Source organism: Leucoraja erinacea, unplaced genomic scaffold, assembly GCF_028641065.1.
Source record: "Leucoraja erinacea ecotype New England unplaced genomic scaffold, Leri_hhj_1 Leri_171S, whole genome shotgun sequence".
Taxonomy (NCBI): Eukaryota; Metazoa; Chordata; class Chondrichthyes; order Rajiformes; family Rajidae; genus Leucoraja; species Leucoraja erinaceus.
Genome location: NW_026576023.1, coordinates 14,661 through 31,740, shown reverse-complemented (window position 1 = coordinate 31,740; position 17,080 = coordinate 14,661). Strand labels below are relative to the sequence as shown.

The 17,080-nt window shown below is 47.0% G+C and overlaps 1 protein-coding gene across 1 annotated transcript in view; it reads left to right on the top strand.

The window, feature by feature from the left end:
• Positions 1–14,920, top strand: part of LOC129716129 (protein Wnt-10a-like) — a gene marked incomplete at its 3' end in the record, with an annotated part of 64,402 nt that extends 49,482 nt beyond the window's left edge. Inside the window, exon 3 of the mRNA XM_055666010.1 lies at positions 14,547–14,920. Within this exon, the coding sequence (XP_055521985.1) occupies positions 14,547–14,920 (374 nt within the window). The remainder of the gene's footprint in view (positions 1–14,546) is intronic.
• Positions 14,921–17,080: the final 2,160 nt, after the last annotated feature.

Sequence of the window (17,080 nt, the reverse complement as noted above, 5' to 3'; positions counted from 1 at the left end):
CCCAGGTTCAAGATACATAGAAACATAGAAACATAGAAATTAGGTGCAGGAGTAGGCCATTCGGCCCTTCGAGCCTGCACCGCCATTCAATATGATCATGGCTGATCATCCAACTCAGTATCCCGTACCTGCCTTCTCTCCATACCCCCCCGATCCCCTTAGCCACAAGGGCCACATCTAACTCCCTTATAAATATAGCCAATGAACTGGCCTCAACTACCTTCTGTGGCAGAGAATTCCACAGATTCACCACTCTCTGTGTGAAAAATATTTTTCTCATCTCGGTCCTAAAGGACTTCCCCCTTATCCTTAAACTGTGACCCCTTGTTCTGGACTTCCCCAACATCGGGAACAATCTCCCTGCATCTAGCCTGCACGACCCCTTAAGAATTTTGTAAGTTTCTATAAGATAGCCCCCAAGTTTGGATTCACCTACTCTGGGCAAGAGACTCTGTGCGTCTGCCCGATCTATTCCTCTCATGATTTTGTACACCTCTATAAGATCACCCCCCTCATCCTCCAGCACTCCAAGGAATAGAGTCCCAACCTATTCAACCTAGTCTTATACAGCTGCAATCCCAACTTCTATGCTCAATGCTCTGACTGATGAAGGCCAGTGCCAAAAGCCGTTTTGACCACTCAATCTACCTGTGACCTCTATGAGACCTCCTGCCCTCCAAGGAATAGAGTCCCAGCCTGCTCAACCTCTCCCAGTAGCTCAGGCCCTCGCGTTCTGGTAACATCGTTGTAAATCTTCTCTGCGCCCCTTCCAGCCTCAATAGGAAGGATGTCAACAAAATAGAGAGAGTACAGAGGAGATTTACTAGAATGTTGCCTGGGTTTCAACAACTAAGTTACAGAGATAGGTTGAATAAGTTAGGTCTTTATTCTCTGGAGCGCAGAAGGTTAAGGGGGGACTTGATAGAGGTCTTTAACATGATGAGAGGGATAGACAGAGTTGACGTGGACAAGCTTTTCCCTTTGAGAATAGGGAAGATTCAAACAAGAGGACATGACTTCAGAATTAAGGGACAGACGTTTAGGGGTAATATGAGGGGGAACTTCTTTACTCAGAGAGTGGTAGCGGTGTGGAATGAGCTTCCAGTGGAAGTGGTGGAGGCAGGTTCATTGGTATCATTTAAAAATAAATTGGATAGGCATATGGATGAGAAGGGAATGGAGGGTTATGGTATGAGTGCAGGCAGGTGGGACTAAGGGGAAAAAAAGTTGTTCGGCACGGACTTGTAGGGCCGAGATGGCCTGTTTCCGTGCTGTAATTGTTATATGGTTATATGGTTAATAGCATCATACCTCCAATAAGGTGGCCAAAACTCAACTCAATATGTAGGAAGGGACTGCAGATGCTGGCTTACACCGAAGGTAGACACAAAATGCTGGGGTAACTCAACAGGTCAGGCAGCATCTCTGGAGAAAAGGAATAGGTATTAAAGTGGAAAACGCACACCTACAGATTCAGAGACAGTTTCTTCCCAGCTGTTATCAGGCAACTGAACCGTCCTACCAACAACTAGAGAGCAGTGCTGAATTACTAACTACCTCATTGGTGACCCTCGGACTATCTTTAATCGGACTTTGCTGGCTTTACTTTGCACTAAATGTTATTCCCTTATCATGTATCTAGACACGGTAAATGGCTCGATTGTAATTGTGTATTAACCTTCCGCTGACTGGTTAGCACGCAACAAAAGCTTTTCACCCTACCTTGGTACACGTGATAATAAACTAAACTGAATTAGGTGACGTTTCGGGTCGAGATCCTTCTCTATTAAGGGTGGCTTTACCAAGGCCATAAGTGATAGGAGCAGAATTAGGCCATTCGGCCCATCAATGTATTGTACAATCCTTAACTTTCCTAATTGCTTGTTGTACCTGCATACTAGTGGGAACTTTATACAGTAGGAAGTCATATTGATCACAGGAGCATGAAGTGCCGGCAGCAGAATTTCTATCTAGTTTAGTTTAGGTCAATTTAGAGATGCATCGCGGAAACGGGACCCCGAGTCCTTGCCGACCAGCGATCCCCGCACACGAGCATGCGACTGCATGCGGCGAGCGCGACCAAACCGGAAGCGGGGGAGGTCGAGTGATCCCGTATGAGTTGACGTGAAGTTCGAGCGAAGTCCGCGGGAAGTTCGCGCTAGGCGTACGCCGTCAAGACGCGCACGCTCTTCGAGGCGGCTGCGGGCCAGCAGGCCGTCGCCGCACGGAATTTTTGAACACGGTCAGCTTTTCGGAGCCCCGCGCGATGTCGGGACCAGCTCCGCACACAACACCATACGGCTCCGGCGATCGGAGTGGGACCGGCCCCGCGAGGCCGTACGGCTCAAGCGACCACGTTAGGTCGCGCTTGCTGCATGCAGTCGCATGCTGGTGGGACACGCCCTTAACACCATCCTGCACACACACACACACACACACACTAGGGACAATTTTACATCCATACAGATCCAATTAACCTACAAACCTTACACGTCTTTGGAGCGCGGGAGAAAACCGAAGACCTCGGGGAAAACGCACGCGGACACGTGCGCGCGGACACGTGCGCGCGGACACGTGCGCGCGGACACGTGCGCGCGGACACGTGCCGACAGCACTCGAGGTCGGGACCGAACCCGGGGTTGGCTGGCGCTGTGAGGCAGCAACTCTACCGCTGCGCCACCATTTCGTGCCGCCACAGACCATTTGCAGCGGGGCTTTGATCAGTTGTTCGAAAGCACACGTCACCTTCATCTCTGCTTGTCCTCTCAAACTGATTGTTGCCGGGGCCAGCAGCAATTTCACAATCCACCGAGCGTTTTGTGGTCATTTTGATTTCTTCGACCATTGATTTGCGGAATTCTTTAGCTGAGTATAATGTTTTGCAGCTGCTCAGATTTGGCCAATGTTAGCGGAGAGAGAGACTGTAGAGAGAGCAGGAACCACGACGGCCAGGAATGGTTCGCATTATAACATTCTAGCTGGAAAAACGTAAAGTTAGTCGTTCAAATAAAAAAAAGAAAATGGGAACCATCTGTTTATGAATATGAAATTTAAAATAAAATTTCCGATTTCAAAAGACAGCGGCAGAAATGCAGTTTCAGTTTAGTTTAGAGAATTCTACAGGCCCCGGAAACAGGCCCTTCGGCCCAGCGAGTCCGTGCCAACCCCAGCACACTAAAGGGGCTGTCCCACTGCGGAGACCTAATTGGCGAGTTTAGAAGCGTTTAGGAGAGTTTCACATAGTGTCATGTTCAAGACCTCCTTCGCCTATGTTGAAGACTAGCTTCGACCAGCTTCGGGAAAATTGGACACCGAATAGTGGAGAGTGAAGATGATCTCCTTCGATCTCATAGAAACATAGACAATAGGTGCAGGAGTAGAGGCCATTCGGCCCTTCGAGCCTGCACCGCCATTCAATGTGATCATGGCTGATCATCCAACTCAGTATCCCGTACCTGCCTTCTCTCCATACCCCCTGATCCCCTTAGCCACAAGGGCCACATCTAACTCCCTCTTAAATATAGCCAATGAACTGGGCCTCAACTACCTTCTGCAGCAGAGAATTCCACAGGTTCACCACTCTCTGTGTGAAAAAGTTTTTCCTCATCTCAGTCCTAAATGGCCGACCCCTTATTCTTAAACTTTGACCCCTGGTTCTGGACTCCCCCAACATGGGGAACATTTTTCCTGCATCTAGCCTGTCCAATACCTTAATAATTTTATATATGGCTGATCATCCAACTCAGTATCCTATACCTGCCTTCTCTCCATACCCCCTGATCCCTTTAGCCACAAGGGCCGCATCTAACTCCCTCTTAAATATAGCAGGAACTGTAGTCTGAGGAAGGGTCCCGACCCGAAACCTCACCCACTCCTTCTCTCCAGAGATGCTGCCTGACCTGTGGGGTTATGAGGCTGTCCCACTGTACCAACTAATTCACGAGTTCTCCCGAGTTTCCCCTGATTCGAACGCGGAGAATTACGGTAACGGCCACTCGTCGGTACTCGGGGCTCTCGTGGACATTCTTCAACATGCTGAAAAATCTTCACCAGTCTTCCCGAGCTTACCTGCCGTTAGCGAGTCTTCCCGAGTACCCGCCGTTAGCGTTACGAGCCGCTAAGAGACGTCCCCGAGCTCCGGCGTACCCGCTACGTACATTCTACGTGCTTACCACGAGTTTGATTTTTTTTTAAACTCGGGAGAGAGCTCTTGAATTACCTCGTACAGTGGGACAGCCCCTTTAACTCCAGCATATAGTGTCTATCTTCGCTTGAAACCAGCATCTAGGATCCCTGTGTAGGAAGAAACTGCAGATGCTGGTTTATACCAAAGATGGATACAATATGCTGGAGTAACTCAGCGGGTCAGGCCGCATCTACGAAGAGAAAGGTGATGTAACAATCAGGCAATAAAGCGCTGTCCCACTGGGGTTGACCTAATTGGCGAGTGTAGACGGATTTGCCCTCGACTCATACTCGTAGCACGGGTGAGTATTTGAGTATAGAAGCTGGGATGTAATGTTAAAATTGTACAAGGCATTGGTGAGACCAAATCTGGAGTATGGCGTACAGTTTTGGTCGCCCAATTATAGGAAGGATGTCAATAAAATAGAGAGAGTACAGAGGAGATTTACTAGAATGTTGCCTGGGTTTCAACAACTAAGTTACAGAGAAAGGTTGAACGAGATAGGTCTTTATTCTCTGGAGCACAGAAGGTTAAGGGGGGACTTGATAGAGGTCTTTAAAATGATGAGCGGGATAGACAGAGTTGATGTGGATCAGCTTTTCCCTTTGAGAATGTCCTCGTGTCGGATGATGTCGGAAAGAAGGGGATGAATATTCTGCAGCGTGACTTTAGAGAGCTCGGAAAAATGTTGAAAAGCAGGGTTGTTATCTCCGGTTTGCTTCCAGTTCCCCGTGCTGGCGAGAGCAGGAACAGGGAGATACGGGACCTGAATGTGTGGCTGAGGAACTGGTGCACGGGGCAGGGATTTAGATTCTTAGATCACTGGGATCTGTTTTGGGGTAAGGGGGAACTGTACAAAAGGGACGGATTGCATCTTAACAGGTGTGGGACCAGCATTCTGGCAGGCAGGTTTGCCACTGCTACACGGGTGGCTTTAAACTGAATAAGGGGGGTGGGGTGTTGAATGGGATAGTGGAGGATGGAGTTAAAGGGAAAGGGTTTCTTAAATGTGTGAGCGTAGAGACCGAAGGGTGTGAAATTAGGGTAGAAGAAATAGGTAGCAAGGTGAAAAGTAAAAGTGGCAGGCAGACAAAACCAGGGCAAAAATCAAAAAGGGCCACTTTTCAACATAATTGTATAAGGGGTAAGAGTGTTGTAAAAACAAGCCTGAAGGCTTTGTGTCTCAATGCAAGGAGCATTCGTAATAAGGTGGATGAGTTGAACGTGCAGATAGCTATTAATGATTATGATATAGTTGGGATCACGGAGACATGGCTCCAGGGTGACCAAAGTTGGGAGCTGAACATCCAGGGATATTCAACATTCAGGAGGGATAGAGAGAAAGGAAAAGGAGGTGGGGTAGCGTTGCTGGTTAGAGAGGAGATTAACGCAATGGAAAGGAAGGACATTAGTTTGGAGGATGTGGAATCGGTATGGGTAGAGCTGCGAAACACTAAGGGGCAGAAAACGTTGGTGGGTGTTGTGTACAGGCCACCTAACAGTAGTAGTGAAGTTGGAGATGGTATCAAACAGGAAATTAGAAATGCGTGCGACAAAGGCAAAACAGTTATAATGGGTGACTTCAATCTACATATAGATTGGGTGAATCAAATTGGCAGGGGTGCTGAGGAAGAGGATTTCTTGGAATGTATGCGGGATAGTTATCTAAATCAACATGTAGAGGAACCAACGAGAGAGCAGGCTATTTTAGACTGGGTATTGAGTAATGAGGAAGGGTTAGTTAGCAATCTTGTTGTACGTGCCCCCTTGGGCAAGAGTGACCATAATATGGTTGAGTTCTTCATTAGGATGGAGAGTGACATTGTTAATTCAGAAACAATGGTTCTGAACTTAAAGAAAGGTAACTTTGAGGGTATGAGACGTGAATTGGCTAAGATTGACTGGCAATTAATTAAGACGGTTCGCCAGACTGATTCCTGGGATGTCAGGACTGTCTTATGAAGAGAGACTGGATAGACTTGGTTTATACTCTCTAGAATTTAGGAGATTGAGAGGGGATCTTATAGAAACTTACAAAATTCTTAAGGGGTTGGACAGGCTAGATGCAGGAAGATTGTTCCCGATGTTAGGGAAGTCCAGGACAAGGGGTCACAGCTTAAGGATAAGGGGGAAATCCTTTAAAACCGAGATGAGAAGAACTTTTTTCACACAGAGAGTGGTGAATCTCTGGAACTCTCTGCCACAGAGGGTAGTTGAGGCCAGTTCATTGGCTATATTTAAGAGGGAGTTAGATGTGGCCCTTGTGGCTAAGGGGATCAGGGGGTATGGAGAGAAGGCAGGTACGGGATACTGAGTTGGATGATCAGCCATGATCATATTGAATGGCTGTGCAGGCTCGAAGGGCCGAATGGCCTACTCCTGCACCTAATTTCTATAATAATAATAATAACTTTATTTGTTAAGCACCTTAAAAACAACCAAAGCTGACCAATCTATGCTTCTATGCTTCTATGCTTCTAGAATAGGGAAGATTCAAACAAGAGGACATGACTTCAGAATTAAGGGGCAGAAGTTTAGGGATAACATGAGGGGGAACTTCTTCACTCAGAGAGTGGTAGCGGTGTGGAATGAGCTTCCAGTGGAAGTGGTGGAGGCAGGTTCGTTGGTATAATTTCAAAATAAATTGGATAGGCATATGGATGAGAAGGGAATGGAGGGTTATGGTGTGAGTGCCGGCAGGTGGGACTAAGGGAAAAAAGTTGTTCGGCACGGACTTGTAGGGCCGAGATGGCCTGTTTCCGTGCTGTAATTGTTATATGGTTATATGGTTATATGGGTGACACTAGGAGGACTTTGTATCTCTCCTTCATGCTCGAGAGTGGTCCCCGCGTACTCGAGGCCTCAGCTAGGTCGCTGCGTATTTTCCAACACGTTGCAAAATGCCCGCGAGTAAAATAAGGTCGCCTTGCAAAAAAATTGATATTTTTTTTACTCGTAGGTTTAGTCGAAGTAGGTCGTAGTAGGTCGGCATGTTAGTCGTAGGTAATTGAGGGTAGTGGAAGGTAGTCATAGATAGTCTTCATCATAGTCGAAGGAGGTCTTCAACATGACACTTTTTCAAACTCCTAAACATAGGAACATAGACAATAGGTGCAGGAGTAGGCCATTCGGCCCTTCGAGCCTGCACCGCCATTCAATGTGATCATGGCTGATCATCCAACTCCGTACCCTGTACCTGCTCGCTCTCCATACCCCCTGATCCCTTTAGCCACAAGGGCCACATCCAACTCCCTCTTAAATATAGCCAATGAACTGTGGCCTCAACTACCTTCTGTGGCAGAGAATTCCACAGATTCACCACTCTCTGAGTGAAAAATGTTTTTCTTATCTCAGTCCTAAAAAGACTTCCCCCTGATCCTTAAGCTGTGACCCCTTGTTCTGGACTTCCCCAACATCGGGAACAATCTTCCTGCATCTAGCCTGTCCAACCCCTTAGGAATTTTGTAAGTTTCTACAAGATCCCCACTCATTCTTCTACAATCTAGCGAGTACAAGCCGAGTCTATCCAGTCTTCATTCATATGAAAATTATATAGCCAATGAACTGTGACCTCAACTACCTTCTGTGGCAGAGAATTCCACAGATTCACCACACTCTGTGTGAAAAACGTCAAATAAAACTCTAACGTCTAATAAAATGGGATGAATGTGGGATTAGTTTGATACCCAACACAGGCTCAATGGGCTGAAGGGCCTGTCCTTGTGCTTCTTGCCCATACGTGGCCTAGGTTAAAAAAATCACCCTTAGGGTTCCTCATAGAAATGATATTTAGAGTCAGTTTAAAGATGCAGTAAGGATTTAGAAGAGAAATCGAAGTTTTGGTATTTATTGCAACAGGAATGTTTGACTTTGGTGAGACCTGTTTAATGAAAGGCCCTTGCCTTGAGGCCAATGTAGCAAAGGTTCACAAGGTTTATTTCTAGAAATGAAGGCTGAACAGGTTTCAATCTTAATATAGACACAAAATAGCCAGCGGGTCAGGCAGCTTCTGTGGAGGATAGGTGGCTTTTCGAATCTTTCTTCAGGATCCTTTAAGGGGCTGTCCCACTGTGGCGACCTAATAGGCGAGTTTAGAAGAGTTTACTGGAGAGACTCGGCTTGTACTCGCTAGAATTTAGAAGATTGAGGGGGGGAATCTTAAAGAAACTTACAAAATTCCAAAGGGGTTGGACAGGCTAGATGCAGGAAGATTGTTCCCGATGTTGGGGAAGTCCAGAACAAGGGGTCGCAGTTTGAGGATAAGGGGGAAGCCTTTTAGTACGAAGCTGGGGGGGGGGCAGTGTTAGCTGTGAGGAGGATGCTAAAAAGGGTGCAAGGTGACTTGGATAGGACTGGGTGAGTGGGAAAATGCATGGCAGATGCAGTATAATGTGGATAAATGTGAGGTTATCCACTTTGGTGGCAAAAACAGGAAAGTAGACTATTATCTGAATGGTGGCCGATTAGGAAAAGGGGAGATGCAATGAGACCTGGGTGTCATGGTACACCAGTCATTGAAAGTAGGCATGCAGGTGCAGCAGGCAGTGAAGAAAGCGAATGGTATGTTAGCATTCATAGCAAAAGAATTTGAATATAGGAGCAGGGAGGTTTCCAGGATCTGCAGTTCATAGAAACATAGAAACATAGAAACATAGAAAATAGGTGCAGGATTAGGCCATTCTGCCCTTCGAGCCTGCACCACCATTCAATATGATCATGGCTGATCATCCAACTCAGTATCCTGTACCTGCCTTTTCTCCATACCCCCTTTAGCCACAAGGGCCACATCTAACTTGATGGGAGAGGGGAGAAGAGGGAGTGAGACTCATACTTGATTAGATCAAGTTCAAGTTCAAGTGAGTTTATTGTCATGTGTCCCTGTATAGGGCAATGAAATTCTTGCTTTGCTTCAGCACAACAGAACATAGTAGGCATTGACTACAGAACAGGTCAGTGTGTCCATATACCATAATATACATATATATGTGCTGGTAGCCTTGAAACTCAATGTGCAACGATCCAACGAACATATTCTCAGTGTCTACACATCCACTAGTGGCATAGCCAGTGATGTTTGCACAGATCTCCTCACCCCGGGGAGATATTTGGACTTTAGACTTTGGAGACACAGCAGGTCCCTCAGCCCACCGAGTCCGCGCCGACCAGCGATCCCCGCACACTATTATTCCCCTGTCCCACTTAGGAAACCTGAACGGAAACCTCTGGAGACTTTGCGCCCCACCCAAGGTTTCCGTGCGGTTCCCGGAGGTTTTTGTCTGTCTCCCTACCTGCTTCCACTACCTGCAACCTCCGGCAACCACCTGCAACCTCCGGGATCCGCACGGAAACCTTGGGTGGGGCGGAAAGTCTCCAGAGGTTTCCGTTCAGGTTTCCTAAGTGGGACAGGGGGCATTATAGTGTGCGGGGATCGCTGGTTCCCGGGATGGCAGGACTCTCATATGAAGAAAGACTGGATAGACTCGGCTTGTACTCGCTAGAATTTAGAAGATTGAGGGAGGGATCTTATAGAAACTTATAACATTCTTAAGGGGTTGGACAGGCTAGATGCAGGAAGATTGTTTCCGATGTTGGGGAAGTCCAGAACAAGGGGTCACACAGTTTAAGGATAAGGGGGAAATCCTTTAGGACCGAGATGAGGAAAACATTTTTCACACAGAGAGTGGTGAATCTGTGGAATTCTCTGCCACAGAAGGTAGTTGAGGCCACAGTTCATTGGCTATATTGAAGAGGGAGTTAGATGTGGCCCTTGTGGCTAAAGGGATCAGTGGCTATGGAGAGAAGGCTGCCACAGAGGGTAGTTGAGGCTAGTTCATTGGCTATATTTAAGAGGGAGTTAGATGTGGCCCTTGTGGCCAAGGGGATCAGAGGGTATGGAGAGAAGGCAGGTACGGGATACTGAGTTGGATGATCAGCCATGATCATATTAAATGGCGGTGCAGGCTCGAAGGGCCGAATGGCCTACTCCTGCACCTAATTTCTATGTTTCTATGTTTCTATGTTTCTAAGGCAGGTACAGGATACTGAGTTGGATGATCAGCCATGATCATATCGAATGGCGGGGCAGGCTCGAAGGGCCGAATGGCCTCTATTCCTGCACCTATTTTCTATGTTTCTATGTTTCATTACACTATCCTACACGCTAGGGACAATTTACAATTTTACCAAAACCAATTAATGTACGACTTTGGTATGTGGGAGGAAACCACAGCACCCGTAGGTCACTTTAGTCAAAGCAATGAGTACAGAAGTTGGGAGGTCATGTTGCAGTTGTATAAGACGTTGGTGAGGCCGCATTTAGAGTATTGTGTTCAGTTCCAGGCACCATGTTAGAGGAAAGATGTTGTCAAGCCGGAAAAGGTGCAGAGAGGATTTACGGGAATGTTGCCAGGAGCTATGGGAGAGGTTGAGTAGGCAGGGACTCTATTCCTTGGAGCGCAGGAGGAGGAGGGGTGATCTCATAGGGGTGGATAAAAATCATGAGAGAAATTGATCGGGTAGACGCCCAGAGTCTCTTGCCCAGTGTGGGGGAGTCGAGAACCAGAGGACTCAGGTTTAGTGTTCAAGAAGGAACTGCAGATGCTGGAAAATCGAAGGTACACACAAATGCTGGAGAAACCCAGCGGGTGCAGCAGCATCTATGGAGCGAAGGAAATAGGCAACGTTTCGGGCCAAAACCCTTCTTCAGACTGATTTCCACAAGCCAATCAAAGATTTAATAGGAATCTAAGGGGTTAACATTTTCACGCAAAGGGTGGTGGGTGTATGGAACGAGCTGCCGGAGGAGGTAGTTGAGGCTGGGACTATCCCAACGTTTAAGAAATATTTGGACAGGTGCATGGATAGAAACATAGAAATTAGGTGCAGGAGTAGGCCATTCGGCCCTTCGAGCCTGCACCGCCATTCAATATGATCATGGCTGATCATCCAACTCAGTATCCCGTACCTGCCTTTTCTCCATACCCTCTGATCCCCTTGGCCACAAGGGCCACATCTAACTCCCTCTTAAATATAGCCAATGAACTGTGGCCTCGACTACCCTCTGCGGGAGAGAGTTCCAGAGATTCACAACTCACTGTGTGAAAAAAGTTCTTCTCATCTCAATTTTAAAGGATTTCCCCCTTATCCTTAAGCTGTGACCCCTTGTCCTGGACTTCCCCAACATTGAGAGCAATCTTCCTGCATCTAGCCTGTCCAACCCCTTAAGAATTTAAGATAGGACAGGTTTGGAGGGATGTGGGCCAAGCGCAGGCAGGTGGGGCTGATGTAGCTGGGACATGTTGGCTGGTGTAGCAGGTTTTGGTCGAGGGGCCTGTTTCCGCACTGTAAGAGTATGACTAGCACTCGATGTACGTGGTCTTCGTGAGACCACGCCTGGAATATTGCGCACAGTTTTGGTCTCCTAATCTGAGGAAGGACATTCTTGCCATAGAGGGAGTACAGAGAACGCTCACCAGACTGATTCCTGGGATGTCAGGACTTTCATATGAAGAAAGGCTGGATAGACTCGGCTTGTACTCGCTGGAGTTTAGAAGATTGAGGGGGGACCTTATAGAAACTTACAAAATTCTTAAGGGGTTGGACAGGCTAGATGCAGGAAGATTGTTCCTGATGTTGGGGAAGTCCAGAACAAGGGGTCACACAGTTTAAGGATAAGGGGGAAATCTTTTAGGACCGAGATGAGAAGAACATTTTTCACACAGAGAGTCAAACAAGAGGACATGACTTCAGAATTCAAACAAGAGGACATGACTTCAGAATTAAGGGACAGAAGTTTAGGGGTAATATGAGGGGAACTTCTTTACGCAGAGAGTGGTAGCGGTGTGGAATGAGCTCCCAGTGGAAGTGGTGGAGGCAGGTTCATTGGTATCATTTAAAAATAAATTGGATAGGCAAATGGATGAGAAGGGAATGGAGGGTTATGGTATGAGTGCAGGCAGGTGGGACTAAGGGGAAAAAAATTTGTTCGGCATGGACTTGTAGGGCCGAGATGGCCTGTTTCCGTGCTGTAATTGTTATATGGTTATATGGTTATATAGAGTGGTGAATCTGTGGAATTCTCTGCCACAGAAGGTAGTTGAGGCCACAGTTCATTGGCTACGATTTCTCCAGCATCTGCAGTTCTGTCTTAAGGGCCTGTCCCACATTCGTGACTTAATTCACGAGCTCTGCCGAGTTTGGCCTTGACTCATACTCGCAGCATGGTCGTCACGAGGTCGTAGGCAGGTCGTGATGCTAGTCGTAGGTACTCGTGGCATCGTACAAGTAGGTCGGGGCGTTTTTCTGATGAAAAATGTCCACGAGTCCAGGGATATGGGGAGAAGGCAGGCACGTGTTATTGATTGGGGTCGATCAGCCATGATCACAATGAATGGCGGTGCTGGCTGGAAGGGCCGAATGGCCTCCTCCTGCACCTATTTTCTATGTATAAAAGGTTGTGAATTAGGTCGTGAAAGTGGCACAGGGCCGTTATACTATTGTACAGCTAATAGAACCATAGGGGCAGAATTAGGCCATTCAGCCCATCAAGTCTCCGCCATTCAATCATATAACCATATAACCATTGAGTTGGATGATCAGCCATGATCATATTGAATGGCGGTGCAGGCTCGAAGGGCCGAATGGCCTACTCCTGCACCTAATTTCTATGTTTCTATGTTTCTATAACAACCATATAACAATGACGGCACGGAAACAGGCCATCTCGGCCCTTCTAGTCCGTGCCGAACACTTACTCTCACCTAGTCCCATCTACCTGCACTCAGACCATAACCCTCCATTCCTTTCCCGTCGATATACCTATCCAATTTATTTTTAAATGATAAAATCGAACCTGCCTCCACCACTTCCACTGGAAGCTCATTCCACACAGCTACCACTATCTCTTTATTAAATCTTTTTATTAGAAGCAAACATATTATGGTTAAAGTATAGTTACATATTATAGCAAAAAACCTTTCATATACATCAATCATACATTATTAAAATTTACAATTGTCGATTATTTCTGCTTCTAGTGTATTTTTTATGTAGATGGATAGAAAGAGTGAAAAAGGGAAAAAAAGAATTACAAATGTCAAAAAAGAGAAAAAGTGGAATAAATTAATACGTCATTGGAGATAGGTTCGTAGATTATAAAGAATAACTTGCCATCTGATCCTGTGTTGTGCTGGGCTAATCTATCCAAACATTGAGTATAGAAGTTGGGATGTAATGTTAAAATTGTACAAGGCATTGGTGAGGCCAATTCTGGAGTATGGTGTACAATTCTGGTCGCCTAATTAGAGGAAGGATGTCAACAAAATAGAGAGAGTACAGAGGAGATTTACTAGAATGTTGCCTGGGTTTCAGCAACTAAGTTACAGAGAAAGGTTGAACAAGTTAGGGCTTTATTCTTTGGAGCGCAGAAGGTTAAGGGGGTACTTGATAGAGGTTTTTAAAATGATGAGAGGGATAGACAGAGTTGACGTGGAAAAGCTTTTCCCACTGAGAGTAGGGAAGATTCAAACAAGAGGACATGACTTGAGAATTAAGGGACTGAAGTTTAGGGGTAACATGAGGGGGAACTTCTTTACTCAGAGAGTGGTAGCGGTGTGGAATGAGCTTCCAGTGAAGGTGGTGGAGGCAGGTTTGTTTTTATCATTTAAAAATAAATTGGATAGTTATATGGACGGGAAGGGAATGGAGGGTTATGGTCTGAGCGCAGGTATATGGGATTATGTGTTCGGCACGGACTAGAAGGGTCGAGATGGCCTGTTTCCGTGCTGTAATTGTTATATGGTTATATGTTGTATGGTTATCCCTTCAAATAGTTAATGAATGGAGCCCATATTTTAACAAAAAGTTCTTGTTTGTCCATTAAGACAAGTCTAATTCTTTCTAGATGTACGGTCTCTGACATTTCCACAATCCACATTTTAATTGAGAGCTACCACTCTCTGAGTAAAGACGTCCCCCCCCCCCCCCTCATGTTGCCCCTAAACCTATGTCCCATGAAAGGTATAGAAACATAGAAACATAGAAATTAGGTGCAGGAGTAGGCCATTCGGCCCTTCGAGCCTGCACCGCCATTCAATATGATCATGGCTGATCATCCAACTCAGTATCCCGTACCTGCCTTCTCTCCATACCCCCTGATCCCCTTAGCCACAAGGGCCACATCTAACTCCCTCTTAAATATAGCCAACTGGACTGGCCTCAAAACTACCCTCTGTGGCAGAGAATTCCAGAGATTCACCACTCTCTGTGTGAAAAAAAAAAAAAAAAAATCCTTGTCAAGGATGGGAGCCGAGATTGCAGCGAAGGTCTAACAGCGCTTGTCTCTCTCTCCCCCCCCCCGCAGGCTTCAAGGAGAGCGCCTACGCCTACGCTATCGCCGCTGCGGGGGTGGTGCATGCCGTCTCCAACGCATGCAGCCTGGGCAAGCTGAAGGCCTGCAGCTGCGACCTGCAGCGGCGCGGAGACGAGGAGGCGTTCAGGCTGAAACTCAACCGCCTGCAGCTGGAGGCTCTGAACCGGGGCAAGGGGATGGTGCACGGGGTGATGGAGCCTCTGCCCGGAGACCTGCCCGGCCCACAGGACTCGTGGGAGTGGGGCGGCTGCAGTCCCGACGTGGAGTACGGGGAGAAGTTCTCCAGGGACTTCCTGGACTCCCGGGAAACCTACAAGGACATCCACTCCCGCATGAGGCTCCACAACAACAGGGTCGGAAGGCAGGTGAGCGCTGCTTCTACTCTTCAACATAGCGGGGGGAGGTGGGGGTCGGGGACCAGAGGACAGAGTACCATACAATACAATGGTCTCCAAATCTGAGGAAGGACATTATTGCTATAGAGGGAGTACAGAGAAGGTTCACCAGACTAATTCCTGGGATGTCAGGACTGTCTTATGAAGAAAGACTGGATAGACTTGGTTTATACTCTCTAGAATTTAGGAGATTGAGGGGGGATCTTATAGAAACTTACAAAATTCTTAAGGGGGTGGACAGGCTAGATGCAGGAAGATTGTTCCCGATGTTGGGGAAGTCCAGGACAAGGGGTCACAGCTTAAGGATAAGGGGGAAACAAAGCATGGTGCACGGACTCCACCATCATCGAGAGTCACTGCTCAGCTAACCTTGAGTTCCTCTTGGTTAGATGCAGACCGTTCTATCTGCCCAGAGAGTTCACCTCCACTGTTGTGACTGCAGCCTATATCCCTCCTGATGCTAATGCCAAGCTTGCAATGAAAGATTCAGATTCAGATTCAGATTCTCAAGGGAGATGCTAAATGCATTTCGTTGTCTCTGTACTGTACACTGACAATGACAATTAAAATTGAATCTGAATCTGAATCTGAATCTGATTTAAAACCGAGATGAGAAGAGCTTTTTTCACACAGAGAGTGGTGAATCTCTGGAACTCTCTGCCACAGAGGGTAGTCGAGGCCAGTTCATTGGCGATATTTAAGAGGGAGTTAGATGTGGCTCTTGTGGCTAAGGGGATCAGAGGGTATGGAGAGAAGGCAGGTACGGGATACTGAGTTGGATGATCAGCCATGATCATATTGAATGGCGGTGCAGGCTCGAAGGGCCGAATGGCCTACTCCTGCACTTAATTTCTATGTTTCTATGTTTCTAAAACAAATTATTTGTTGTCATTTGAACATCATTGAGGTTCAAACGAAATTTCGTTTCTGCAGTCATGCACACAAGAAAAAGAACCGAGACACAACACAAGTTACAGAAACATCCATCACATCGCATCTCATCCTCACTGTGATGGAAGGCAAAGTCTTAACTCTCCCCTGAGGTTTGGGGTGAAGAGGTTGAGCAGACTGGGACTCTATACCTTGGAGCTCAGGGCGATGAGAGGCAGGGGAGGGGAGGGGAGGGAGGGGGGGGTGGTCTTCTGGAGATGTCTAAAATCATGAAATTAATTGTTTGGATAGAAACATAGAAACATAGAAACATAGAAACATAGAAGGTAGACAAAAATGCTGGAGAAACTCAGCGGGTGCAGCAGCATCTATGGAGCGAAGGAAATAGGCAACGTTTCGGGCCGAACCCCTGAAGGAAATAGGCAACGTTTCAGCCCGAAACCCTTCCGGGTTTCGGGCCGAAATGTTGCCTATTTCCGTCGCTCCATAGCTGCTGCTGCACCCGCTGAGTTTCTCCAGCATTTTTGTGTACCTTCGATTTTCCAGCATCAGCAGTTCCTTCTTAAACACATAGAAACATAGAAAATAGGTGCAGGAGTAGGCCATTCGGCCCTTCGAGCCTGCACCGCCATTCAATATGGTCATGGCTGATCATCCAACTCAGTATCCTGTACCTGCCTTCTCCCCATACCCCCTGATCCCTTTAGCCACAAGAGCCACATCTAACTCCCTCTTAAATATAGCCAATGAACTGTGGCCTCAACTACCTTCTGTGGCAGAGAATTCGACAGATTCACCACTCTCTGTGTGAAAAATGTTTTTTCTCATCTCGGTCCTAAAAGACTTCCCCCTTATTCTTAAACTGTGACCCCTTGTTCTGGACTTCCCCAACATCGGGAACAATGCACAGAGTATCTGGCCCAGAATCGAGGACCGGAGGACATAGTCAATAGACAATAGGTGCAGGAGTAGGACATTCGGCCCTTCGAGCCAGCACCGCCATTCAATGTGATCATGGCTGATCATCCACAATCAGTTCCCCGTTTCTGCCTTCTCCCCATGTCCCCTGACGCTGCTATCTTTAAGAGCCCTATCTAGCCCTCTCTTGAAAGAGATCCAGAGAACCTGGCCTCCACCGCCCTCTGAGGCAGAGAATTCCACAGACTCACAACTCTCCGTGAGAAAAAGTGTTTCCCCATCTCCGTTCTAAATGGGCTTACCCCTTATTCTTAAACTGTG